At 42.2% G+C, this 26,290-nt stretch overlaps 2 protein-coding genes across 12 annotated transcripts in view; one reads left to right on the forward strand and one right to left on the reverse strand.

Annotated features, from left to right (window-relative positions):
* The first annotated feature begins 81 nt into the window (after positions 1 to 81).
* On the forward strand, positions 82 to 20,168 carry LOC117760503 (phosphatidylinositol 4,5-bisphosphate 3-kinase catalytic subunit alpha isoform-like). 2 transcript variants are annotated; one of them, XM_034583585.1, is made up of 26 exons: positions 82 to 600; positions 1,039 to 1,107; positions 5,871 to 5,975; positions 6,139 to 6,307; positions 6,742 to 6,868; positions 7,255 to 7,464; positions 7,875 to 7,969; positions 8,092 to 8,247; positions 9,102 to 9,347; positions 9,766 to 9,851; positions 10,333 to 10,438; positions 11,992 to 12,144; positions 12,448 to 12,582; positions 13,638 to 13,762; positions 13,941 to 14,022; positions 14,241 to 14,405; positions 14,623 to 14,726; positions 14,853 to 15,024; positions 15,118 to 15,224; positions 15,350 to 15,471; positions 15,780 to 15,858; positions 15,971 to 16,141; positions 16,397 to 16,514; positions 17,004 to 17,155; positions 17,801 to 17,963; positions 18,078 to 20,168. In XM_034583585.1, the coding sequence occupies exons 3-26, from the start codon at positions 5,920 to 5,922 to the stop codon at positions 18,183 to 18,185; spliced, it is 3,207 nt and encodes a 1,068-aa protein (XP_034439476.1). In that variant the 5' UTR covers positions 82 to 600; positions 1,039 to 1,107; positions 5,871 to 5,919; the 3' UTR covers positions 18,186 to 20,168. The 2 variants fall into 2 exon arrangements, with proteins under 2 accessions (XP_034439476.1, XP_034439477.1); XM_034583586.1 differs by lacking the exon at positions 82 to 600 and adding an exon at positions 751 to 769.
* A 3,657-nt stretch (positions 20,169 to 23,825) lies between these two features.
* kng1 (kininogen 1) overlaps positions 23,826 to 26,290 on the reverse strand; it is a 5,343-nt gene continuing 2,878 nt past the window's right edge. For all 10 annotated transcript variants that reach the window (XM_034583597.1, XM_034583595.1, XM_034583599.1 and 7 more), the window contains exons 6-9: positions 25,608 to 25,777; positions 25,407 to 25,517; positions 25,212 to 25,310; positions 23,826 to 24,473 (exon numbers count right to left, since the gene is read on the reverse strand). In XM_034583597.1, the coding sequence (XP_034439488.1) occupies positions 24,156 to 24,473; positions 25,212 to 25,310; positions 25,407 to 25,517; positions 25,608 to 25,777 (698 nt within the window). In that variant the 3' untranslated portion in view covers positions 23,826 to 24,155. The remainder of the gene's footprint in view (positions 24,474 to 25,211; positions 25,311 to 25,406; positions 25,518 to 25,607; positions 25,778 to 26,290) is intronic.

Consider the following 26,290-nt stretch of genomic DNA (forward strand, 5'->3'; position numbering starts at 1 on the left):
TGTGCGTGTGTATATGTATGTGTGTGTGTGTGTGTGCGTGTGTGTGTGAGTGTGTGTGTGTGTGTGTGTGTGTGTTTGCGCGCGTGCATGTGACTGTATATGTGTGTGTGGTGTGTGTCAGAGGAAGGTGAGGGGGGGTGGCTCAGACAGCAGCAGCGTGGCCGCTTTGTCGCATCACTTGTCGGCTCCTCCTCGACTCCTCAGCGGCTCCTCATCGGCTCCTCGTCGGCTCCTCGGCGGCTCCTCAGCGGCTCCTCAGCCCCTCAGCAGCCGCCCACAACATCCTCAGGTCGGAGCTCTTCTCACTGGACCGCGCCTCCGTTTCTTTTCCTGTCCGCGTACAAACCCCCCCACCCACCCACCCACCACAGGAGGGGATCTGTCGTCGCGGTGGAACAGCGGCTGCACTCACGGACATCACGGCACCACCGAGGCTGACGGGGGGCGGATAACCAGCCTGCTCTGCCCGGCGCCGGGAGCCACCGACCGGCCAGCTGGGAGCCCGGACACCGGAGGGGGCTGGAGACGCTACAGCTAACTGGGAAACGCCGGGGGGAGCATCCTCACACCCTCCGCCGCCCTGACGCGCAGGCTACCGGGGTAAATGAGCAAGATTCTCGGCTTTCAGGAGACACGAGTGTTGAATGTTGGTTATTTATTCTGCAACAAGGGGATGACAGGCTCAGCGTTAGCTCGATGTTAGCTAGCTCCCTTGTTCCCCAGCTAACGTCAACCATCACCAAACCGGGGGACACATGTCCAAATAGATGTGTGTGGTAATAATAATGTTTGACTTGTTAACGTGTTGTCTTGTTTATGTCATTATAACATGATTATGTGTATTTAATATGACAGGGGGAGGGGAGGGGGGCTCACAGTGTTGTGTAGCTGTCATCCCCGCCCCCCCCACCCCAAAACACCCACTGTTAGCTAACCTGCTGCTAGCCAACCTGAGTCAACCTGACTGTATGTGTGTGTGTGTGTTGTTTGTGTTTGTGTTTTAATTTCCTCTCCTCCTTGCTCATATTTCCGTGACAGCGTGAAGATGGACTGAAAGATGAAGGGTGGAAGGCTCCCATCGTCCAAATAAGAGGACTTCTCTCTGAGGTATGTTCCAATAACCCCCCCCCCCTCTCAGTCTGAATGAGCCCTGCACAAACACAGTTCATATCACATGCACCCTAACCCTCTAACACACAAATACATATGCCACTGACTGTGTTGTACTCGGTCGAGCTGGCAAACCTGCAGTTGCAGCACGACCCGCACAACTATTGAGTTTCAGTATTCAAAGCAAGCTCGTATCCAGGCCAGTGTTTTCCCACTCCCCACATCCTGTGTTGTGAGGAAGCTTCCTCCTTTGTCCTAAAGTGCTTAGCTGCATCCTGATCAGGGTCACAGATCACACAACAGCTCAATGGGTGGTTTGTTCTGACTGTTTTTTTGCTTGTTTTTCTACATAATATTCAATACTTCCCTTCCTCCGTGAAATAAGTTTGCTGTTTTCCTCGGTTATAACACAATTTCCCACAAGTTGGAGGATTGGTGTGAGTTTTTCAGTGGGTTTTTCGATCCTTACTTGCTCTACATAGACTCGTCCTCAATCCAATCAGCAACAGGATGCTCAAACTGTTTGGGATTGTTTTGGCAGCAGGGGAAGCTGAGCTTTCTGGCCAGGCATTGTCCGTTTCCTCTGCAGCTTCCTGCAGCTCATGAGGGCTCCCTCTGGGGGATACCCTACGAGTCCTAGCCCGATAACTAGCCTGAACTGCCATTTCATATTGTTTGTTTCCATTGTTAACCACAGACATAGGTATGGAGATTTAACAGCTGTCAAATCTACAAGTTGAACTTCAACAACCTGTAACAGCCGTGTCTGTAACGTCTATGTTATTTTGGTCACAGTTTTTCAGTCGACATTACTTTTGTTCTGGAATAGGAGCCCATACCTGATTATTTCTACAAAGCTTAAAGTGGCCTTGGTTATACTATCATCTGTAGGAAATGGATGTGATCACAAAAACCTGAGACGTCGCTAACAAGTCAGAGGTTTGGAAGCTGGAAAGATAGCTCACCAAAGTTAGCAAGGAGATATAAACCTACCAGCAGCAGGTCAGATAAATGCCCCAGGATATTACTAAGGTCTGGTGCAGGAGGGCATCCTGCAAGTCGCCTTTATTACTCTTACTGATCTACAGGCAAAGTTGTTGGGTGGTTGCTGGAGGATCATATTGGTTTTGTTGAATGAGGTGAAATGTTTTGTGGGAGTTTGATCAATAAATTGACAGATGTTAGGTATTGTTTTGTCCTAGTTTGAAAAGCTGCTTGATAGTAAAACAATGACCTAAACATATTTGAGTGGTCTTAATTGATTGATATGAGCAGTGAAGGTTTCGACCTGCCTGGCCACTATATCCTCTTACTAAGTGCTAATGATTTAGCACAGCTCTGGCCAAAAGCATTATGTCTGTCTATCCAGCCCAACATTATATCTCATGAACACCGTGGAGGTATTTCTTGAAAGTTGAAAACGTTCACTCATGCTCAACGATGAACTGATTAGATCACGGTAGACAAAGGTCAAGGTCATTGTGACCTCACAAAACACGTTTTTTGGGCCATAACTCAAGAATCTATATGAAAAAATGTCACACAAATGTCAAATTGTAGAAAATGATGACAACATGATATTGTATATCCAAAAGGTCAAAGTTTAACTTTACTTTGACTTCAAAAACACGTTTCTGGCCACAATTCAAAGCGGTGACTCAGGAACAGAAGATTGTGTCCATATCTCATATATGGTCAGATACTGAAATAGTGACACTAATCTTACTGCCCACCTTGAAACTGTCATAACTGTATAGATATTATATTCCTGCAAGGTTGAAGATATGTGTGTGTGAAGCATCAGCCTCTTAAGATCCACAGCTTCTTTGGGCAACATCCTTTTTAAAAGCATCGTCATACCATCATGACTGCAACTTTAATCAGAATCAGTTATTGGCAAACTTTCACAGTAATGTAGAAGTCACACTGCAGAGCAAGAAGGACAAAGCTCAACAAAGTCGGGTCAAATCAATTCTATTTTTATATCATTATCTCTGAAATCAAACATTTGCCTCTAGGGGTGTCACAATGTGTGCAGCAAACAAAATTCTCAGGATTTAAGCTCTGATGACGATCAACTCCCATTAATGGTCAGACAAGAAGAAAACTGGTAAATAACTCATCTGATCTTTGTATTGTGTTTATTATGTATCATTTATAGATTTTACAGGGTTTTTTTGTGCACCAAACTAATTGCCCCTGGTGGGATTAATAAAGTTGTCTACATACTGTTTAATATTGTATGAGCCTGGCAGATGTAGATGTAAACTCCAACTTCACTGGTCAATAGGGACATACTAACTGTGAGGCAGTAAATCTAGTTAAAGCTGTATTATTGTCCGTATAATGTGACTGACTGGGACCGTAACACAGCATCAGGACGATAAGAACCGTCTTATCGTCCTGATGTATTTATTTTCAATTGAGTTTATACAGTCAAACCTGGTAATAATGAAAGATGAGTGTGAGGATACTCCTCTGTCTTCTCTTCTCATTTTGACTGTTTTTCTGCGTGCAGCGGTAAAGCTTTCTAAAGCATAAGTCTAGGCGTAATGTTGTAATTTCCTGAAAGCCCACACAGACGCATATTTTCCCATCATTATGTTACAATCTGCTGTTGCCTCACTGTGGTGTTTTGGTGTTTGTGAGTCAGCGTTGAACCTGTGCAGTCGGGCCAAAACGACTCTGTCATCGAGGTCCCCGATGTCCTTTAATTCCCCAGAACTTCATGACAGAAAGTGGAACGAGCTACTGCACCTTGGTTAAATTAACTTGAGAAAGTGCAGACACAGTATTTTACAGATATGTTCTGATACTATTTTTTTCTTTCTGATACTGGATCCAACACCTGGACTTTGCGTCTACTGTTATTTTAGTGCATTTAAAACCCTGTATGGAAGTGATGGTTCTTCAAATGCTCTATGAGATTGCTTGTGTTGTAATTAGCAACACTGATGTCATCGCTTTAAAATGCTTCAACGCTACACTACCGGAAATCACCGCTCTAAAAACAGTACTTGCCAATGACAGAATGGCACAACTGTAAAAAGAATGTAGTTGTATGTTTGTGAGATGAATATACTTTACAGACGTGGCTTCCAATCTGCACATAGCTTTGTGTATGCCCGACCTGATGGCAGAATCTGAGGCATTTCTGATAGTATAGGAACATCTCTATTGTTGTTGGCTGACATCAGCTTTAAAACGCCATATTGGTCTATTACTGACAATAATTAGCTGAAACACATTGATAGTATCATCTTCTTCAAAAACCATTGTAGGCAGATGAGAAGCAAATCTTTAGCGAGACTTTTATTCATCTCCACAACAATGTCTGTCCTCCATTGATACAACTTTGTTCCAACCTGCTTTTAATACCTAAAGATCGATGGCTCCTCCAGTTGAGCTCCCTTTTTTTTAGGCATGCGTTACACAGAATACCGATGAGAGCATTGCTGCGCTGTGCCAATAAAAATCATATTACTCTTTACGTGCTTAGCAGCTGCACTGATACAATATCAGTTTGCAAAGTGACATCCAACTTCTCCACAAAGGTCAGGAGGAGCCTTTCAAACCCTCTTCCTTTTTCCATTCATGTAGCTAATCTGAGTGCATCTGAATGGGCTGTTGTGTGATATATCTAACCTTCCTTTTCTTTGCCAAAAAGCTGCACCGAGTTCACATTTGATTCCACTTTCATCTGAGATGTGTGTCGTGATTCAGAGAAATGGAAAATCTCTCTCTCGGCCTCTTCACCTCATCAGGGCTGAACTCAGGTCTGGCTTCGGTGTGAAAAGATGAACTCACATCCCTCTATTAACTAGAGGATTATTGTGGAGTTATCACAATTAACCACAAAAAATATTGGTAAAGTAAAGGTATAGGATTGTGAGAGGATGAGCTAAATGTGATGAAGCACCTCTGCTGGAATTGATCTCAGTGTGATTATCAGTTAAGCACTCGACCTGGCTGAATTCCCGCAGTGACTTCTTTTGTCCTGGTGTTTAGTGTCAAGTGTCAAGCAGTAAAGAAACCCAACTGAGCACGAGAGTGACTTTCTCAGATTGGGTATAAAGATCTAAACACAAGGATTAGTCAGCATCAGATGGATAGATGGCTCATTCACATCTCTCATTGAAAGCATTTATCTCTGTGTTTGTGAGCTAGTGCTACAGAAACAGGCTTCCTCTCATCTTGGTATTTTCACCCCAGCCAAGGAAGTTATGTTTTCACTACTGTCTGTTTGTTTCTGCTAGTTTTTTTAGCAGGATTACGCAAAAACAACTGAACCAATTTCCATGAAATTTGCCAACGTTTGGTCCAAAGAAGAACCCATTAAATTTTGTTGCAGATCCAAGACTTTTCTTTCACTTTCTTCAACAAGATTATTTCAACATTTTCATAGATTTATCAGAGATTCATTCGTGGATCATAATGAAAACATTTACGGGACTGTGAGTGTGTAGAATTTGCTGCAGCCTAATTGTATTTAATGGGATTTTGAAGTTCAAGACATTCCTTACACGTCTGTGTGATCACCCCCACTGAGGCAGTGTTCCACTTCATCCGTTTTTGAGTAATTTGTGTGTCAGTTGGTTAATCCTGATTTTGATTTAAGTTACAAACAACATTCTTACTCTGAGCATCATGCAATCTCTAATTAATAAATACACTTATTGGGGCTTGAATGAACAGAACTCTCAGTTTGTGTTTTACATTGTGAGGAACAGAACTTACTTTATTTTGTTTTTATCTTTCAGGGTTTGCTCTGCAGTTTAACTGTGTGACTGAGCTGGGAGTAAGAAGAAGATGCCTCCCAGGCCGTCCTCAGGGGAGCTATGGGGCATCCACTTGATGCCTCCAAGGTGTGTTACACAACTCACTGTGTTATTGTGTACAAATACACAAAATTCTTACAGTTTTAATTTCGTGCTATTGCCAATATCAAAATATAAATAATACACTATTAATAAATTACTACTGATGTTTATCATTAAACTTGTTGAATGATGGTGGGCATGTCTGCAGGATCCTGGTGGACTGTCTGCTGCCCAACGGGATGATCTTGACTCTGGAGTGTCTCCGCGAGGCCACGCTCATCACCATCAAACATGAGCTGTTCAAGGAAGCCAGGAAATATCCCCTCCACCACCTCCTGCAGGAGGAGACATCCTACATCTTTGTCAGTGTTACACAGGTAACAAGTTTTCAAGTTTGAATATTTGGTGGGAAGAGCTTTGCATCTATAAGTAATGGAAATCTATTATTGAAAGTCTGATGGAAGATCCTCAGACAGTGGTTTATTTGAGAGGAACAGACACTGCAAGGGCAGCTAGCTGATAATAAAAAGAAAAAAGCTAAGATACTGAACTTTGAATACAGCCAACATGTTCTTCTGTGGTGAAAATCACAGAGAAACTCTGCCTGTTCTTTGTTCTGATTGAAAAGCTCGCCAAAATTAAATCGCTTTAAGAATAACTTGTCTGTGCTGGGAAAACACACAATTCACACTTCTCTAAATCACCTATTCTGCAGCTGCAGGCAGACTCTTCATGTCCGTTCACCATTTCATGAGAAACAGAAAGTGGAATATTAAACACAGCTTCTGCTTATTTTTTTTCCTGCCTGCAGGAAGCGGAGCGGGAGGAGTTCTATGATGAGACTCGGAGGTTGTGCGACCTCCGACTCTTCCAGCCCTTCCTCAAGGTCATTGAACCAGTTGGCAACAGAGAGGAAAAGATCCTCAACAGAGAGATCGGTGAGATGTTCTTCTCCTCCGATCAAACTGTTTCTGTTCAACCATGGTTCCCCTTTGTTTTGTTAGTTTGTTTAGAAAAATTAAAAATGTTTATATAGTTTGGAAAGTGACAACGTCCCAAAATTGTTCCTGTTCACTTAGAAATTTTGATTATTGAAATTGTTATGTTTTGATTTAAAAGACACTTAATTTAAAGTTATTCTAAATAGCTGTTGTTTTAATTCCATGAAAAAGAGACGAGATGCAAGACAGTTTATGAATTGTTATGTGATTTGTCAAAACACAATCTAAAGCTGCCTTCAGACTTGCACTAACACATCCGTATAACACAAGCCACAATTCCCATGAAGAACAAAAAGCCCACTAACCGCCTACTCCTCTGTCAGGTTTTGCCATCGGTATGCCTGTGTGCGAGTTTGACCTTGTGAAAGACCCTGAGGTTCAGGACTTCAGGAGAAACATCCTGAATGTTTGTAAAGACTCCGTGGAGCTCAGAGACGCCAGTGGGCCTCACAGTAGAGCGCTGTACGTTTACCCACCCAACATAGAATCCACACAGGAACTTCCCAAGCACATCCATAGCAAACTGGACAAAGGTAGGTGACAGCGTGTTTTTCAATGGGGAGACCGATATCATAGGATGGTTTTAAAGAAAGAAATAAGAATATTTTGAAATAGAAAGTCTTTGCATTTTTGTTCCTCAGTTAAACCCTAGAAAGGAGGAAAACACAGAGCAATAAGTGAACAGTTCAGCTTCCCATAAATATTTAATCACTACTAGCCAACCTTTCCAATGGATAGGAACTATAGTAATGATCTTTTCAATCAATTAATTGATTTAAGTGCTCATTAGTATTTTGTTGTGAAACAATGCACAGAAAAGAATCACAGTACTCAATTCAATATCCTCTTTCCTCAGAATCATTAATGGTGACTCATTGTTTCTCATTTTTGCTAAATAATTTATCACTTGTCACTTTGTCTTTTTGTCTTTCTCTTTTTCTAGGTCAGATCATTGTTGTGATCTGGGTGATTGTTTCGCCGAACAATGACAAACAAAAGTACACACTGAAGATCAACCACGACTGCGTGCCTGAACAGGTGGGACATGAAATGTTTGTGTTGTCTACATTCAATTTGTATGTTCAATCCGAGAAGAAGAAGAATCCCCTTTAAATATGGTCCAAGCTGCCTGACCATCTTTTTGTATCTGTGTCCCGAAGGTGATTGCAGAGGCTATTCGTAAGAAGACCCGCAGCATGCTGCTGTCGCCGGAGCAGTTAAAGATGTGTGTTCAGGAATACCAGGGTAAATACATCCTCAAGGTTTGTGGCTGTGATGAGTACCTACTGGAGAAGTACCCCATCAGTCAGTATAAGGTAAGAGTCACGCATCACATTGGACTTTAAATATATATTGACTCGTCTAAATTATAGTTTCCACTGCTATGTTTAGTAAAAAACAACTGAACAGATTTCCATGATACTGTGTCAGGGAACAACCCAATACATGTTGGTACGAAACTGGACAAAGGAATTATTTTTACCTCGAACATTGCAAGAAAGGGTTTTTTTCTTTTCACTAATTTCCCAGGGGATAATTCATGGATCATGATTTTAAAAAAAGACATAACAGACACATTTAAAGGGCTGATATCTGGGAGTGTGAGCTTGATTAAATTTAAGGTGCCTGTTGGGCCTTGGCAGAGGTATGTGCTCTACGGAGTGACATTCTAGTTTCTTTACGATTTAGGTGTAGAGTTGTTTGAAGAACAGTACGAATGAAGCTCAGGTCGTTTGACTGTTTCTGTCTGAGAATCTGTGAACGTTTACTGGTTCAGACTAACTGCAAAAGATAATCAGACTTAGTAAAATGGCTCAAAGAGAAAAATGATCAGCCATTACAGCCATTCACATCATGTAAGAAACCAGATACCAGCTCAGATATGTCCAAAGGGCTCCACTGTCTCTCAGTTAAGACACTGGAGCCATTTCCTCATGCCCAGCGTCGTGAGCACATGCTGTGAGCCAGGGGCGATTCCCTCTGTGCCAGGATCAAAGTCGAGGTAGCGCACAGTGACGGCCATTGTTTCGTCTCCAGTCAGCTGCTGGAAAGTGACCAACTGACATCACTGGCCACACTTACGCACGGTGTAACTTAACCAGCTCTGTGTAGACTTTCCTTCTAACTATCTGCCTCTGTTTCGTTCCCTCGCTCCGTCTCTCCCCTCTAGTATATCCGTAGTTGCATCATGCTGGGCAGGTTGCCTAACCTGATGCTCATGGCAAAGGACAGCCTTTACAGCCAGTTGCCAACGGACAACTTCGTCATGCCGTCATACTCTCGACGCATCTCCACGGCAACCTCCTATATGAACGGCGAGGCAGCTGCCAAGTCGCTGTGGACCATCAACGGAACGCTGAGAATACGAATCCTCTGTGCCACATATGTCAATGTCAATATCCGGGACATAGACAAGGTGGGGATGTCCAGCGCTGAGAGAGAATAAACCACTGTTTGTGTTAATCAGTCAAATTAAATAATCCCATTAACAATACTCCATTACTCTACACTAACACTTCGCTAAATGCTCTGCTCACTGGTAGGACAAAATAGAAATGTTTATTTGTATTCACAGTATTTTTTACAGATGAACAACACCCTCCAACACCATCACATCCTGTGGAAACAAACAGTCATTGTCCGAGTCTCATGTAAACATGTGACTCTTACTGAGAGAAAGTATTTTTAGTGGCTTATGATGGTTTGTTGTTTTGAATCATATTTGTAAATGTAGCGTAATGACCATGTAGTTTAATTTGATCCTCAAGGTCAAAGATTTACCGTGAAAGTGTTTCTTTCTTTCTTTAAATACTCACTTTGGTCTGTTCTTGTAGATTTATGTCAGGACAGGCATTTACCATGGAGGTGAACAGATGTGTGACAACGTGAACACACAGAGAGTACCCTGCTCCAACCCCAGGTAACTCACCACCTTCAGGTTATCCACTCCTGCAGCCCTCTTAATCCTCTTAATCATCATAATAATATGCTCTATTGAACATTGCTGCAACATATTCAACAATTCACTTTCACTGAAATACTAATTTAGACAATCTACAAAGCTAATTAGCTTTAAGCAGTCAAAGGCAGGAGGTCTTCCTAGTAACACTAAACTGCTGTATTATATTACTATTGAGCCTCATTTAACAAAGATGCTGTCTGCACGAATACCTGATTACAGTGTTCATGTTAAAACTAGTGTGGTGTTCAGTGTCTTTCTGATCTACTGGATCAACTCAGCTCCAAGTTTTCTGTCAGGAATCATCAGAAGCAGTTTGTTGGGCATCAGAACATTTCTGGGCATAACTCTTATTTCCCTCTTTCGTGATGGAAGCTGAAGGTTAAACGGGACATTGTTTTTTTTTACGTCTTGTTAATTGTCCTTCATTCTTACTCTGCAGGTGGAACGAGTGGCTCACATACGATATGTACATCCCGGACATCCCCCGCGCTGCCAGACTCTGCCTCTCCATCTGCTCCGTCAAGGGCCGAAAGGGAGCGAAGGAGGTAGGATATGAGGCAGTGGAGTCAACCACTCCACAGAGCAACACACAGCTCATAGTTGATGGAGTTTGACTGGTTTAATGTACATTTTAACATTAAAACTGCAAAAGGAAACGTATAACGCATCAAACAAATACATTATGGTGCTACAGTTGTCCAGACCTAAAGATAGCAGAAGGAAGATGACCTCCATGTGTCACAATGGCCTGCTAACCCGTCTCGGAGGGACTTATATCTATAGGTGCCTCGTGCGTGTAAGCATATGCTGGTGTTGGCACATGTTCCGACCCTTCTCTGTGTGTCGGCCTGTCTGAGTGTATGTGTCCAAGGTGAATGAGAGCTGTGGTATCGTCTTTGGCTCTGTTTAATTACTAATCAGCCGTGGATGCTGTGCTGGCATTGAACATCACCAGAAACACAATCGGCAGAGGGGACTTTTCCATTCATGTTGGATTATGTCTCCCTTCTGAAACCCACATTGAGGACATGATGTGAAGGGAGCTAATTGTTTAATCTCAAACTTTGGGCTGTGAAGTTAACAAATTACTACATTGACCTTAAAACTTATGCATGATTATACCTTTTTGATATCACCCAGAAATTACTTGTGTTGTGCACTAAGCATTAGCATAATATTCATATATTCTAGACACCTACTCAAACTGACAGTGAACAGAAGGAGTTTCTGCACATTTCACTCTAGAGTTTAGAAACCATGTAGTGTTAAAATGTTGGCCTGATACTTGTAACACACACCCACTGCCGTCGATTTTTTTCCCCGGTCTCTCTCTCGTGGAAAAGCTGTTGGAAAGGTGTGTGTCTGTCTTTGTGTGAGTGTATCAATGAATGCCAGACATGGATATTGTAACAGACACCTGGGCCGAGTCCAGTCCCCTGCTGCGCCACGATAGGCTGAGGTCGGGTTAGCGGCTGCTCTTTCGTGCCCAACCTGAATTAAAGATAAACACTTCTCTGCAGCCGCCTTTTGTTCCAGCACTTACTATAAATAGATGGATTTTGACTGGCTGCCTGCATGTAACTCTGTCCAGCTTACTATGCTGCACTTTGTCACCTTGTTCCATTGATGCCACTTGTTGAAGACTCACGCTGAAGATCAAGATGTTAGCCTAAACATGTCCCCACTGTTTGTGAAGGCTGATAGAGTTTAGTTTAGAGCAGGACAGTAGAAATAGTTTGATATCCTTCATATCTAAGATTAAGCAGAAATATCACAGGCAGATAAAATGAGAATAGTGATGTTTTCAGACATGAACTTCCATTTCATATATGAATAATGCAGGAGAATCTCCATATCAGATGCATTCACAACATAAAACTGTGGCTGTTTGATTTTTCTGTATTGTCATTTTTTAAAAGGACTTTTCTAAGTCAGTCCGTTAGAATAACGAAACTTAAATGAGGTCTCTTCATTATTCACAATCTGTGCTTTTGTCTGTTTTGTTTCCCCCATGAGATTCTCACATTGAAACTAATTACCGTAATAATCTGACAGTCTATTTGTCTCTTACTCTACATCTCTCTCTGTCTCTCTTCAGGAGCATTGTCCATTAGCGTGGGGAAATGTCAACTTGTTTGACTACACTCATACTCTGGTGGCCAACAAAATGGCTCTGAACCTCTGGCCTGTCCCTCATGGCCTTGAAGACCTCCTCAACCCCATCGGAGTCACTGGATCTAACCCCAATAAGGTATTACAGTTCAGCAAAAGTAGAAAAAGTAAATGTTTTCATGCCCTAGCTCTCTAAATGTTCTTGAGCAGACTACACGACTTGCTGTCTTGTGATCTCCAGCTGTAGTTGTCGCTGATTTGTCTCGATATTTAAACAGTTGGAAACCAGAGTTCACACACAGTGATTTGCGACTGTCAATCAAATGCTGATGTCCAAGGCAGTAAACTTTAACAGGCTTCCATGTTTCCATCAGTTTGACTGTTTTATGAGATACCATAATTTACCCAACAAAATAAAAAATGTTTAATCTCTGCTGTCTAGGAAACGCCATGTTTAGAGCTGGAGTTTGACCACTTCAGCAGTCCAGTCAAATACCCAGATATGAACGCAGTAGAGGATCACGCAAACTGGACCATCTCCAGGGAGCTGGGATTTAACTACAACCTCTCTGGACAGGTAATTATAACCTGCTTCGCACCCCATAACTTGTAGGTTGGAAAGGTGCATCAACACAATATTAAAGAGTTAAAAAATGTACTTGAGCATGTGTTTAAATCTACACACCTCATCTGTATAATAGGGGAGTCAGAGCCCTGTGTTTTCCCCCTGCTGTTTGTAGGTACTGTATATGGTTTCATGAGCACAAGAGGCCTGGGACATACAGACCCCATTCAGACCTGGTATTAACATCCGTCCTGATCCACTCACAAGTAGTTTTATTCATTATTTTTGCTGTGTGAACGCAAATGCATCCTGGGCCACATATGAAGCGTTTCACAATGAATCAACAATATTCTGATGCTTCTCAGTGACCACACGTCGACTAGCTTGTGGCCACCGCCAGGTCTGACCAGGGCCACAGAAGACCAAGAGTAGTACACAAGAGGATGTGTACTTTTAACAAATCAAATGAATTAGATACTGTAGTACTGGTGACAGAGATAGAAAGCAAACTCATCTGTTGCAGCATTAAAAAAAGACCTCTTGTTCCTCATATTCTCACTTAAGAGAGTCGATTCATTTATCAAGTAACAGATCTCAAATACGCACTTGTTTTTATATAGTGTCCACCACCAAGACCAGGTAAATTATTAATGACGCTGTTTCATCTTTCATAAGTCTTCTGTTGTGGCGTGAGATATTTTGATGTTGATTAATTAGGCCCTCGTGTGAGTTGTAGCTGTGTAGTCACTACATGTGCTGTGACAATCTGCCAAGTTAGCTGTGATAGTATTGTGTCAAGGAATTGGAACAGATATGTGTGTTGTGTAAGACACCACATGTAATTACAGGTAGGTGTTATTGGATCTGTTGTGAGTGTTGAAAATATACAGTATTTCTTCTCAATAACAGTCTCTAATGAAATTATCGATTCAGAAGTAGGATAATAATAATTCTTCAGCCACAATTTAACAAGATAAGAGGTTAAAAAGTATAAGATACAGCTCAGATAATAATAAAATAAAAAAAATAATGTTTTGTTCAAGAATTTACCTTCTGTTGTGTTTCAGAATAATCGTGTGGCCAGGGATCACGCCCTGACAGACAGCGACACGGAGCAGCTGAGGCAGCTGAGCAACAGAGACCCTCTGTCAGAAATCACTGAGCAGGAGAAAGACTTCCTCTGGAGACACAGGTGACCTCACAGCGACATTTAAAGTGCTGTAAACTGTCTATGAAAGCTAAGTTTATTCTTGTGTGTTAACAGCTGAGACATTTAAATTTGTTCATTTTCTACTGCCCTTAGTTTTAACCTTGTACGCAGGTCACTGATGCAACACATGCTAACTATCCCTGTTGGTTTTCTGTACTAGGCACTACTGCATGAACATCCCTGAGATCCTTCCCAAGATCCTTCTCGCTGTCAAATGGAACTCCAGAGATGAAGTAGCACAGGTAATGCTTCGCCATTTCATGTGATTGTTCTTTGGGATATTTAACCATTCACCGTTATTTTAGCTTCTTAGCTGTAGCTTGCACAATCAAAAAATAACATGAAATCGTCTTTGCTTTGTTTCCTTGCCTGTTTGTTGATAAAATGTCTACTTAATTGTAATTTTATAACTTTTATATATAAGCATTAATTAATATTTCTCGGTTTGTGTATTCCCCAGATGTACTGTCTGTTAAAGGAGTGGCCATCCATCCGTCCTGAACAGACCATGGAGCTGCTGGACTGCAACTATCCAGACCCCATGGTCCGACACTTTGCTGTACGCTGCCTTGACAAATACCTGACCGATGACAAACTGTCTCAGTACTTGATCCAGCTTGTACAGGTGGGTCTAACAGAGAGCCGGGGCTATTGATGTCAAGGAACTGATAAGAAGAGAAAACTTTCAGAAACTAAAAGGCTGTGGAGTACGTTTCTCCAGCAGCTTCTGTTTGTCCTGCTCCTGTGTGTTAGAGATATTCGTGCTGTGTGAAGTGACTCATCTGAATCTCAACTTTGCATCACCTCTTGTTCTTTCCCTCCTCTCTCACCTCCTCTTCTAGGTATTAAAATATGAGCAATACCTTGAAAATCCTCTGGCCCGCTTCCTCCTCAAAAAGGCCCTGACCAATCAAAGGATTGGACATTTCTTCTTCTGGCATCTCAAGTGAGTCACCATCCAGATTCCTTTTTTATCCTAATACAATCAGTTTTATATACAATGCTGTTCTGACTGAACTGGAAAGTGATGTTGCCTCCATTCCCCTCACTGGTCTTTGTGTCGTCCTCACAGGTCGGAAATGCACAATAAAACAGTGAGCCAGCGGTTCGGGCTGCTGTTAGAGGCTTACTGCCGGGCCTGTGGCATGTACCTCAAACACCTGAGCAGGCAGGTAGAGGCCATGGAGAAGCTCATAAACCTCACCGACATCCTTAAACAGGAGAAGAAGGATGAGACGCAGAAGGTATTTTTCCTTTTTAGACGATTTCTTTGTTGTTGCGTGTGTATTTGGGAGTGTGCGTATAAATACACATCTTTGTTCTGTTCTCCTGTGTAGGTCCAGATGCGGTTTCTTGTGGACCAGATGAAGAGGCCGGACTACATGGACGCGCTCCAGAACTACACCTCTCCTCTAAACCCTGCGCACCAACTGGGAAACCTGAGGTCAGACACAATAGTGGAAGAGTTATTGTGAGCATGTATGTGCGCCTGTGTGCAGTGGTGTGTACTTGTGTGCGTACATTTGTGAAAAATCGATTGTTTAATAACTTGATTTACTTTGTGCACAGGTTAGATGAATGCAGGATAATGTCATCAGCAAAGAGGCCATTGTGGCTGAACTGGGAGAATCCTGACATCATGTCTGAGCTCCTCTTTCAGAACAATGAGATCATCTTCAAAAATGGAGATGGTAAAACACACACGCGCGCGCACACACACACACACACACACACACACACACACAAAGTACAAAATAAATTGTGGAGCTTTCTTAAACCTAAATACTGAGGAATATGGGAAACTTCCTGTGAAAACATGTTATAAGTCTGTTATAGATTCAAGGTAAGGGAAGTGTTTGTATATAGCACACATACGCAAGGATGTTTTATTATATGATCATTCTAACTCATCCTTGTATTGTGTGTGTGTGTGTCTACTAATAATAGTTATTAATAATAATAATAATAATAATAATAATTGTAACTGTTTGTGTTGTAGACTTGCGACAGGACATGCTGACGTTGCAGATTATTAAAATCATGGAGAACATTTGGCAGAATCAGGGACTGGACCTACGGTACTATCATCTCAGTCTTTATTTTACTTCTCTACCTTTCTGCTTCAGTTTCTTTCTTCTCTCCTTCACCAGCGCACAGTGCTAAGATACTCTGTTATGTGTGTGTCTGTAGGATGCTCCCCTATGGCTGTCTGTCACTGGGAGACTGCGTGGGTCTCATCGAGGTGGTGCGGAGCTCCCACACCATCATGCAGATTCAGTGTAAAGGAGGCTTGAAGGGAGCCCTGCAGTTCAACTCCAACACTCTGCATCAGTGGCTCAAGGACAAGAACAAGGGCGAAATGTGAGTTCATTTTCTCCTGATATCGTTTTCACATCATCTCTGCATCATTAGATAGAATGAAGCAGTTAATTAGAATAAAGTGTCTGCAGAATGTCTAAAAATAGAGTTCATGGATCATTAGAATTACAGATAATTTACTAAACTCTGCACTTGTTTTTTCTTGTGTGTGTGTGTGTGTGTGTGTGTGTGTGTGTGTGTGTGTGTGGTGTGTGTGTGTGTGTGTGTGTGGGTGTGTGGGTGTGTGTGTGTGTGTAGGTATGACTTGGCTGTGGATCTGTTTACAAGATCCTGTGCTGGCTACTGCGTAGCTACATTTATCCTTGGGATAGGAGACAGGCACAATAGCAACATTATGGTCAAAGATGATGGACAGGTAACACACACACACACCACATCATTTACACACAAATACCACTTTCATTGATTCTGATTTCCTTTAGCCTTGCACCTACATGTTATGTGCCTATAACTCTGCTCCTTCCTTGATATGTGTCGCTCATTTGTCTCCAGAATCCAAATCCGTCAGTAGTGTGGTATTTCATTGTGACACATGCAGTTTAGAGTATAGAAGAGCGAGGCAACACAGACAACAACAGCAGAGTAAAATGAATATAGTTTTGATATCATTTTTAAAGAACTATTTTAAAATGTGATCCACAATGATCACATTTTAAAATGTAGTTAACATAACATAGGAAGCTTCTTTGTCTGGTTTATGTTTAGATGATTAGGATTTATTTTGTCCTGTACTGTTTGTTGTTGGTGATAAGTGTCAGTTCCTTGGGTTTTCCTCCTAATATAAGTTTACTTATCACTGATTATTGACTTTCTGTATTCATTACTATGTTCTGCTCCCTTTCAGCTGTTTCATATAGATTTTGGTCATTTCCTGGATCACAAGAAGAAGAAATTTGGCTACAAGAGAGAGCGAGTGCCCTTCGTTCTGACTCAGGACTTTCTCATCGTCATCACCAAGGGATCCCAGGAGTGCACAAAGACCAAAGAGTTTGAGAGGTTAGAAAGACTAACGTTTTCCTTTTATGAACCAGATGTAAATGATAGGAAATCAGAATATGCAGTGGTTTTTAATTTGCAAAGATATTGAATTTGAGTTTGTTTATTATTATTATTATTTAACAGCACAATGCATTTGTCTTATCTCACCCCCCCTTTGTTTGGCATGTTTTCTCAACGTATGACTCAGCCTCAATAAACTCTGTCATAATTCTGTGGAATAACTTTGCGTCAGTGCTTAAGTAAAAAACAGGAACCGGCCGACAATCCTTCCTGTCTTGCGAGCTAAATTTGTAACATGCAAGCTGCAATTTTCCCATGACATAATTTAAGCTTGCTTTAATTTTCAACACAATCTACTCATGTGACGTGTTTGAGCCAGCAAGAGGCCAATAGGTCTCAAAAATATCAAATCTGAAGTAAGAGTGGGGCAATCATTTGTGAACCAGGCTGTCGCTGTTTGTGGAAACCATCACAGCTTCTGATGGCGTCAGACTGGAAGTGAAACAGAAATGCTCACTTGTCTTATCCAGTTGCTGTTATGGTGACTCCCCTGCACAGCTGCCACCTCACTAACTAGTATGGAATAAAAACGTTTGCTTATTGCTTTGTCTTCCTCACATTTCCCCTCCTCTTTGCTTCTAGGTTCCAGGAGATGTGTTATAAAGCCTACCTGGCCATCCGGCAGCACGCTAACCTCTTCATCAACCTGTTCTCCATGATGCTGGGCTCCGGAATGCCTGAGCTGCAGTCATTTGACGACATCGCCTACATCAGAAAGACTCTGGCTCTGGAGAAGAGTGAGCAGGTGTGTAGGCTTCTCTTCTGTGGGGTCTTTAAATTGTCTTTAAATTGTCTTTAAATTGTCTTTCTGAAGCCAAATTAATTTCACCTACTTGCATGTTTTTCCTGTTGTGTGCAGGAGGCCTTGGACTACTTTATGAAACAGATGAATGATGCTCACCATGGAGGGTGGACCACTAAGATGGACTGGATATTCCACACAATTAGACAGCATGCACTAAACTGATCTCCTCCGCGTCAATCCCACAATGGAGAATTAACGTCTGTCGGCCAGACACAGCGTTAGTCCTTCATGGAGCTTCAGTTCTGTTCCAGCGCACATCACCAACAGCTCACTGACGAGGAAAGTTCCATTTGGGTTCATATTATTACAGGGTTTCTTTCTTGGCATAATCATGTGATGATGCTCTCCCTGGAAGCGAGTTTCCTTCCTGTCCTGGTGAAGATATGGCCGTCCTGGCTGATGCTTGTGTCCATGGCTACTATGCTTCCTTTGTTTTCTTGCCCAACATGATCAGACTTGGGTTCTAAGGAAATGTTACCTCTTACTCAGCTTCTTCTGGAGAAAACACAAATTGGACAAAAACGGCATAAAGACGACATTTGTGCTGAATTCTAAATGTAGCCACTTGCTGCACTTTTGACGCTGCACTGTGGCTCCACCGTAGACAGGAGGTGCTTCGGAAACCCTTTTTAATCGTATCACTGCTGAGGAGGCAGTGGGCACAAGGAACTGTCTAAATGATCTGACACGTGCAGGATTACACGTGCAAGACTACCACTGTACAGTCTTCCACCATCCCTGCGGTGAAGTCGCCCCCTCTGAGGAATCTTCAGAGCTCAGAAACTGCCCTGCAGCAGAGTGCGTGTGTCGTGCACAGCTCTGCAGTCTCCCATCAAAGAAGCAGCACTCTACTCATGGGAAAAATCGCTTTTAAACTCCTGCATAGACTTCAGGGTGATGATGCCTCTCCATCAAAAAAAACAGCACTTAGAACTACCAGAATAATATACAGATTTATTATGACCTTTTTACATTTATTTATGTATCTAGTTTCTTTCAGTTTCTACACAGGAAAATCCCAGAATCCACTCTCCAGAAACACTTCATTGTTTGTGTAAATGTATTAGGAGTTTTCTTTTTATTTCCGTTTACCTGTTTACAGCTTCCTCTGGCTACTGCAACTGCAACGGCTTCCCCCCCCGTTTTCTCAACTCATTCGTAAAAGAAAGACTTCTAATCTTCTCTTTTTGGTTCGGTCACTTTCAAGTTCATCTCACTTTGACTGTGTCAGAAGCCCAATTTGTGTCATTGTGGCTCGTTTGCAGCCTCGTTATGAAATCTAAACATTGATTTGTATTGGAATGCGAAATGAGAAGAGCGAAAGTGCCACTCTCCCATTTTTTTGGGATAATGGGACTTGTTTTTTACGCCTCTGGCTGTTTGAATGTCAGCGAGCAGGGGCCCAGGGTCACGTCTTCCTGTTGATAAAATGCCTTGGCGTCACAGCACAACATTCTACGACACTGCACATCGTTAATCTCCTACAAACTCTGCCTGAGCAAGTTGTAGTCAGCAAACAGCAGCAGCACTATTAACATGAAGCATGGCAGTTTTTAGGAAATGCTAGATTTGACCTTCAGTGGGGTTTTCTTTGTACTGAGTTTCTAACTGTGTCAGGTTGATGATCTTCATCACGTCCCCCATTAGAATTTCTTTGAAATGTTGACTCATGGACAAAGTGCATTTGAACTTGTCAATGGACAACGTTCCTCTGAGCCTGAGACCCTGGTTGTATTTGAGCCCCGCCTCCTCTCGACAGATACTGTGAAAGCCATGCTCTTTTTATATATTTGTTTCAAACAGAAACATTTGATCATGTGGGTTTTTGAAAGTGTTAAAGTCACAGTGAAACTGTCGTTAGAGCGTCTGTCAAGTGAAGCAGCATGTGGGGAAAAGGTTTTGAATGAATCTGAAGAGCGACACAGGACTGTTGATCTCCCCCCCCCCCCCTCCTCCCTCAATGAATTTGGTTCCAGCTACATTCTGGTAATGTAAACAAAGTCCTGCCAACTGAAGATCCATAAACACATGGAGGCAGAGTTGAGCAGAGTTAACTCACATTTCATTAAATGAATGTGTGTACATGCCGCTGACTTTATATCACAATGTTTTACAGAAAGACAACTGAGAAAGTCCTTAAATGTAGAAATAAGAGATAACACAATTAACACAGAGGCAGGACCACAGCTTGGAAAATGAATTTTTGTTTCCCTGTTTTAAAAGCAGACTGTAGCTGGCTGCTCTCTGGAGATGATTTGAGATGATTTAAAAAAGGTGCACAGACAGTTTCTGTGTTGAGAACCTGTTGAAAGCTGTGTGGTTTCCTAAGGAGGGAGAGAAGATTCCCGAGCGCAGCCTCACAAGCCCCTGATGCCCTCAGTTTGTATCTAGGACACGTGGGTGTGTGTGCATGGCTAAATCAACCCTATATTATGAAGCTCTTGTCAGTGGAAAGGAAAGTCTGCACTTTGCCAGTTCAACTGTTGATTGTATTGAAAAGCCAAAGTCGTGGTCTGTTCTGATTGTGTGGGTGTGTGTGTGTGTGTGTGTGTGTGTGTGTGTGATGTCGTACTATTGCAGATTTAATGGCTAGAATGTATTTAACCACTAACATAGACCTGACGTGCACTTCTATGGTTTCTCATCGGCCACGTTCTCTTCCTAAAGTCAGATGCAGTGCCACTGAGCGTAGTCTGTTGTTGCTACTCCGTTTATTTGCCATTTTTACTCTAACGTGCCAAACCAGGTCTGAGAACGTGAGGCCTGTGGAAGTCAATGCTGGACTTGCATCATTGCAGTAAAGTCATATCAGTTAGATACTTTTTTTTAAGAAATGGGAGGTTGGTGTATGCACTTAAAAAAATGTTCTCAATGCCTTTTTGTTTTGAAGGACTCTGTGAGAGTGACGGTAGCCTAGTGTGCATGTTTCCAAGCAGCATAACCATCATGTAGGATGTACATTCAGAAGTATGTATGTGCAGTTACAGTCTTTTCCTATGGGAGGCTTCATGTGTGACAAACCCTCGAGTGTTTATAGAGATGGACGACGCAGCTCCACTTCCTCCCACTGTCCAGAAATGTCCCCAATGTGAACGCTGCCATCAGACCCTGGGAAGTAGCTGTTGGTGGATGGAGCTGCGGCAGTGAGGTTCCCCCCCGAAACACGAGCTCAACCAATCGTGAGTCAGTCTCTGTCAATCAGGATGTTTCACTCTGTTTTACAGCATCAAAAAAACAACTTCAATCCAAACGTAACAAGCAAAACATCAAAGTGATACGAGCTACATGAAATGACAGACACCATCTTAAAAACAATATTAATTTGATGTGTATTTTGACTTGTTGTCAACATCTGCTCGCATGGAAGAGGTGGGATGTATGAGCTGTACTGCAGCCAGCCACCAGGAGGCGGTCAAGACAATTTGGCTTTATTTTTGTGGAGCTGTCATGTCGTCCATCTTTATGAACGGTCTATGTGACAAACCTGTGGTGTTGTTATCTTTATTCTCTTTTGCCATATATCCTCTAATTTGTTAGTATGAGTGTGTGTGTGTGTGTGTGCATCAATTCGTCTGTACAGGTTGCAGAGCTTCACTGGCAGGTCCCAGTGAAAACGTGTGTGTGTGTCTGTGTGTGTGTGTGTGATGACACTTAACTGTTGCAGTGATGGTATCTCTAAATGTTTTTATTTCTGTGCCACAAAAGAAAAACAAGTTTTATTTTTTTTTCTGCAGAAAAGCTTCAGGAACAAACACAAAAGAAGGGAAACGTTTTTTTTGTTTTGTAAATGTTTTACTTGAAATGTCATGAATCAGATCCGCAGCTGTGTTGGTTTAGAGTTCAGGTGCGGGGGTGCGGTATCATACTCTGTGTGAGTGTGTGTCGTGTGCTGTACGTGAGAAGCAAAGGTTGCAGTGTTTGTGTACAGGTTGTTTGTTTGATGCTGGTCGTGAGTGTCATTGGTGCCACAGTCCTGAAATCCAGGAGTCAAATAGCAGCTTCTTCTTGAACTAGTGAAGGACTGAGGTGGAAGTAGGAGCCGTGATGAAGCATCTGATCTTAGATTTTCAGTTTCATAATCATGTGAATGAGCTCCGGCACTGAAGCGATGTGGCACAACCTTTCACAGTTTGTTTGTTTGATGGAAAGTTCTCCTGGTCTCAGACCTGGAGCTGAATTGGTGCAGGGTTTCTTCAGACTAGATTTAACTTTGATGCTCCAACAATGAAAACACTGGTCATATTAACAAACCTGCTCAATTGTCACAGGGTCACTTTAACAGCAGTCTGCAGCAGTGTGAGCTTCACACAGTGATGCTCATTGACAGACTATTAACAGAGAGAGGAGGACAACACTCGCTTTGTCTCTGCGAGTACAATCACATCGTCTGACCTTCCATTGATCGACATGATGATATGATTGAAAAAGAAACATTGGACACATTAACACAAACACACAGAGAGAAAAGTGCAATTTGATGTAATATCCAATCTGGAAATATTACCTCTGTTGTTTTGAATGACTGTCAGACGAGTCTTTATTCCTGGATGTTTCTGTTTCAGATGAATTTGTGTTCACGTTATTTTGTATGAATATGCGCCCTGATATTTAGTGAATACGACTGTTTTTACTGTGGAAGCGTTTCAGAAAGTTATCAAAACTAACAGTTACTTATTGTGTTCTTATCCAGCCTTGAATGGGCTTTAAACTGATTTAACCTTGAGGGTTTAAAAACTCCTGCAACAAAAAAAAACTACCTAAGAACCAATACGATAAATCCTCCAAATTACTGATGATTCTTTATCTCGATCGTCCCACATTCTCACGTTAAACGAGGAACATTGACTGAATGGTCGGTGGCTTCATGTTCATCTCTGTCTGCAGTACTATAAACTAACAAAGTGTATTTCCATACCACGCTGTCAGAACCTTAACCTATACTATGAATGAATGTAACGGGCCAATGTATTGTTTTTCACTGCCTATACCTGCATGAGATTGGGTAAAGATGAATATTCTTCCTCTTGCTATACTTGTTTTTTTAATTTAGTCTGCTATGCAGCCATACAGATGTTTATGAATTAATGCCTTAAGTTTGCTCCCTGTAGGAACAGTTTCTAGGACAAATTCATTCTCACGATAACCTGCGTTTTTTTTATTTATACGTGTATATGATTGTGTTTCAGTTCGGCTCCCTGGTCACAGAGTAAAGGTTTGTACCCTGACTGACTGACTGGCTGCTCATCTGATTGTTCTGTGAAGATGTACAAATAAATTTGTTAAACATTCACCCGGCCGTGTTTGCTCGTGCACTGTCCACTCCGACAGTTTGACTCTACAGCAGGCTTCTTCATGAAAGTTTCCCCTGACTGAATTATTTCAGGTTTAATTGAGAGTAAGATGGAAGAAGATTCTTGATTTCTCTTTTACACTGTTAGATTAGAGGGTGGATTCCTAAAAAGAAGAATTCAGGGAATTGGTTAATTTCCTGGAGACATGAACATGAGCTGTGGAGCATTTCTACTCGTGGTCAATGAACTGTATTTATGTAGCAGTTTCACAGATTCATCCACGTGGAGCTCATGCACCCATTAGCGCACATGTTCATGCAGCACTACTACGGCCCTTGGACCCTCAGGATCCAGACTATAGCCGGGGATCGAACCACCAACCTTCTGGTAAGTGGATGACCCTTTCTACCTTCTGAGCCGCCAGTGTCACTCAACAGGAACATACGTGTTTCTGTTTCAAACACATGTTGAATTCTTATGATTGATCCCTACAGGACGTCATGGGACTAATTTTTAAAAGCTGAATATTGTTTGTATGGAAACAGGAAAGTATAGAGGAAGAAAAACATTTCAAATTAGCACAAAGAGCGAAGTTTTATTTCATCATCCTTGCAGAATGTATTTCTAGTAAACTCACAGGAAACTGACTCTTGTTTTCCTCCTCACTTACACATCAATGTATCTGATGACAATAAAGACCTCTGTGATCATTTCAGTCCTTATTCATCCAGTGCTTTCCTGAGGAGCTACAGGGCTCAAACATCTGCATAACACCCCCGAAGAGGTTTCATTCAAAACAAAGACAAACTGTTGGGTGAGTTGGGAAATGATTTTGAAATATTTATGCCAGCAGGTCTGCATCACTGAAGCCATTCTCTGACGGCTGTGGGGAGGACTCCTCTGGGGTCGCCTCGGTCGGAGCTCCAGTGGCGGAGAGTTGCACCGGTTGGAAAGTCTTCCAGGGTTTGGAGGGGCAGTGGAAGGGGCTGTCACTCACAGGTTCTGCAGGTATGACTGGCATATCGGTCGGTTGTAAGGCCGTGACGTCCTCCTCAGATGAGTCTTCTTTGGGTGGAGCGATGGTGGGCGACGACGAGGTGACGGCTAACAGGATGTTCCTGAGGGGAGACCAGCCGGTGGGACGACGCCTGGTGAACAGCTGAGGTGAAGAACACAGGTTGTGGATGAACAGGTTAATGAACCACCTGAACATGCTGAGTGGTGTCACATTATTCTGACTGAATTATTATTAAATTACATGACTCAGTGAACTCTCACTTCTCATAAAGCTGATATGATGTTTTTAACCAGACTGTGCTCGGCTGAAAAAAATGGTTATAGTCTTATTAGTCCATAATATGTTTCTCAAGAGTTAGAAAATTCAAAATGATGTTAAAAGAAGTGTGCATCTTGGATTTAAATGTGTCAGGGGGAGTTTATTTCTAACATTGTTTCAGGTCTGCTGGGAAGTAAAATTGGACAATAATAAGATTAATGACAAAGTGAATCATAAAGTGAATTTTACCTCCAACTAAATCCCTGAATCTTATCTGAGAGAATCAAATCTAATGGAACCATATATTTAAAACATGACAAATTGGCATTAGAGGAACATTTTACCACATAAACATAAAAGATCTCGGGGCTGCAGATCTATGGGCGTTCATTCTGGACTAACTCGTGAGCGCCACCTACAGCACCTGGACGTTGTGAGAGTGGAAAGTATCTCAAGAGTTTAGAGGGTATTTTTCTTTTTAGCCTTTTGGAAACCAAAGACCTGGCAAAATGAGTGTGTGTCTAATGTCTGATCTATTACCTGACTACTTCGAAGCACTCACTTCCAAAGACAAGAGAAAAACTTGGTTATGTGGTCTTTCATTTTGTAAGAGTGTCTCACCATGGGAGGCAGAGCTCCTGCTTCACACTGCAGCTCTGCATCTGTGGACTCATGTCTCCACGGAGCGAAATCCACTGTGGAGTTACAGTTCCTGAACTCCTGCACACACAAATACACAAACACACACAGATGGGTTGGGTTCAATACGCCTGGACATGATCACTGGATGAGTCTCTGTCTTGTTGACACACTCACCACGTCCTGGTCATCGGGGACACACAGGTCGTTGAGGTCTTTGTGCTCGGCCTTGGTGCAGGTGGTTTTCTTCATGTCAAACCTAAGTTTGAACCTGAAACCTGCGATAACCTGCGGAGACACATGCACACAGTCGTCAGAAAGGAAGGACTGGACGGAACCCGCCCTCCTCTCCCTTCACATCCCCCAGTCAGTCCCCACCTGTCGGGTGGCGTGGCCGACGCTGTTCAGGGTGAACAGGTGAGTGGAGTCGGAGATGGAGTTGAACTTGGCGATGGAGGCAGAGATGGGGGCTTTGACGTCCTCTGAGTTCTCATCGATCTCCTCGGGGCAGCCCAGACAGGAAGCTTTCTCTGGAACGATGAAACTGTCTGGAGGGGAAACAAGATGGAGAACAAAGTGAAAAAGACAGAATGAAATGAACAGAAATAAAGAAAAAGAGGAGACGGCAGAGGAAGCTCACGAACCGGCTACAAACACCCAAACTGTTCATTGACGGAAACACTGGCCCCTGATCTGTCACCACTGCTGCTCCTTATTTATAGAAACGAGACCTTTGCTGCTGATGGGAAAGTCTCAATCATAAAAAATAAGTAAAATGTGATAAACGATCAATTGGGCTTTTGGTTAAAATAAACTTTAGGGTTATGAGAAATCAATATCAATAAGATTTTAATGGTTTACTAAATATAATGTTAGTGAGGTGTGATGGAGAGAAGCTAATGTTTCATTCAGAAGGTCTTTAAAAATCAAGATTTAAAAAAATGCAATAGTCTTAAAATGTGAAATTAGATTTCTGAATCCTCACATGAATGAAAAATAATTTACCATCATATTGAATCATGTGAAAAGTGAAGTCACGAAGAACATGATGTCATAAAAAG

The sequence above is a fragment of the Hippoglossus hippoglossus genome, chromosome 4 (genome assembly GCF_009819705.1).
Source record: "Hippoglossus hippoglossus isolate fHipHip1 chromosome 4, fHipHip1.pri, whole genome shotgun sequence".
In the NCBI taxonomy this organism is placed as follows: Eukaryota; Metazoa; Chordata; class Actinopteri; order Pleuronectiformes; family Pleuronectidae; genus Hippoglossus; species Hippoglossus hippoglossus.

Coding starts and splice junctions, on each gene's coding strand:
- LOC117760503 (XM_034583585.1), top strand. CDS start 5,920: ATGCCTCCCAGGCCGTCCTCAGGGGAGCTATGGGGCATCCACTTGATG. Junction 6,869..7,254: donor GATCCTCAACAGAGAGATCG/GTGAGATGTTCT, acceptor CTCCTCTGTCAG/GTTTTGCCATCGGTATGCCT. Junction 12,583..13,637: donor ACTACAACCTCTCTGGACAG/GTAATTATAACC, acceptor GTTGTGTTTCAG/AATAATCGTGTGGCCAGGGA.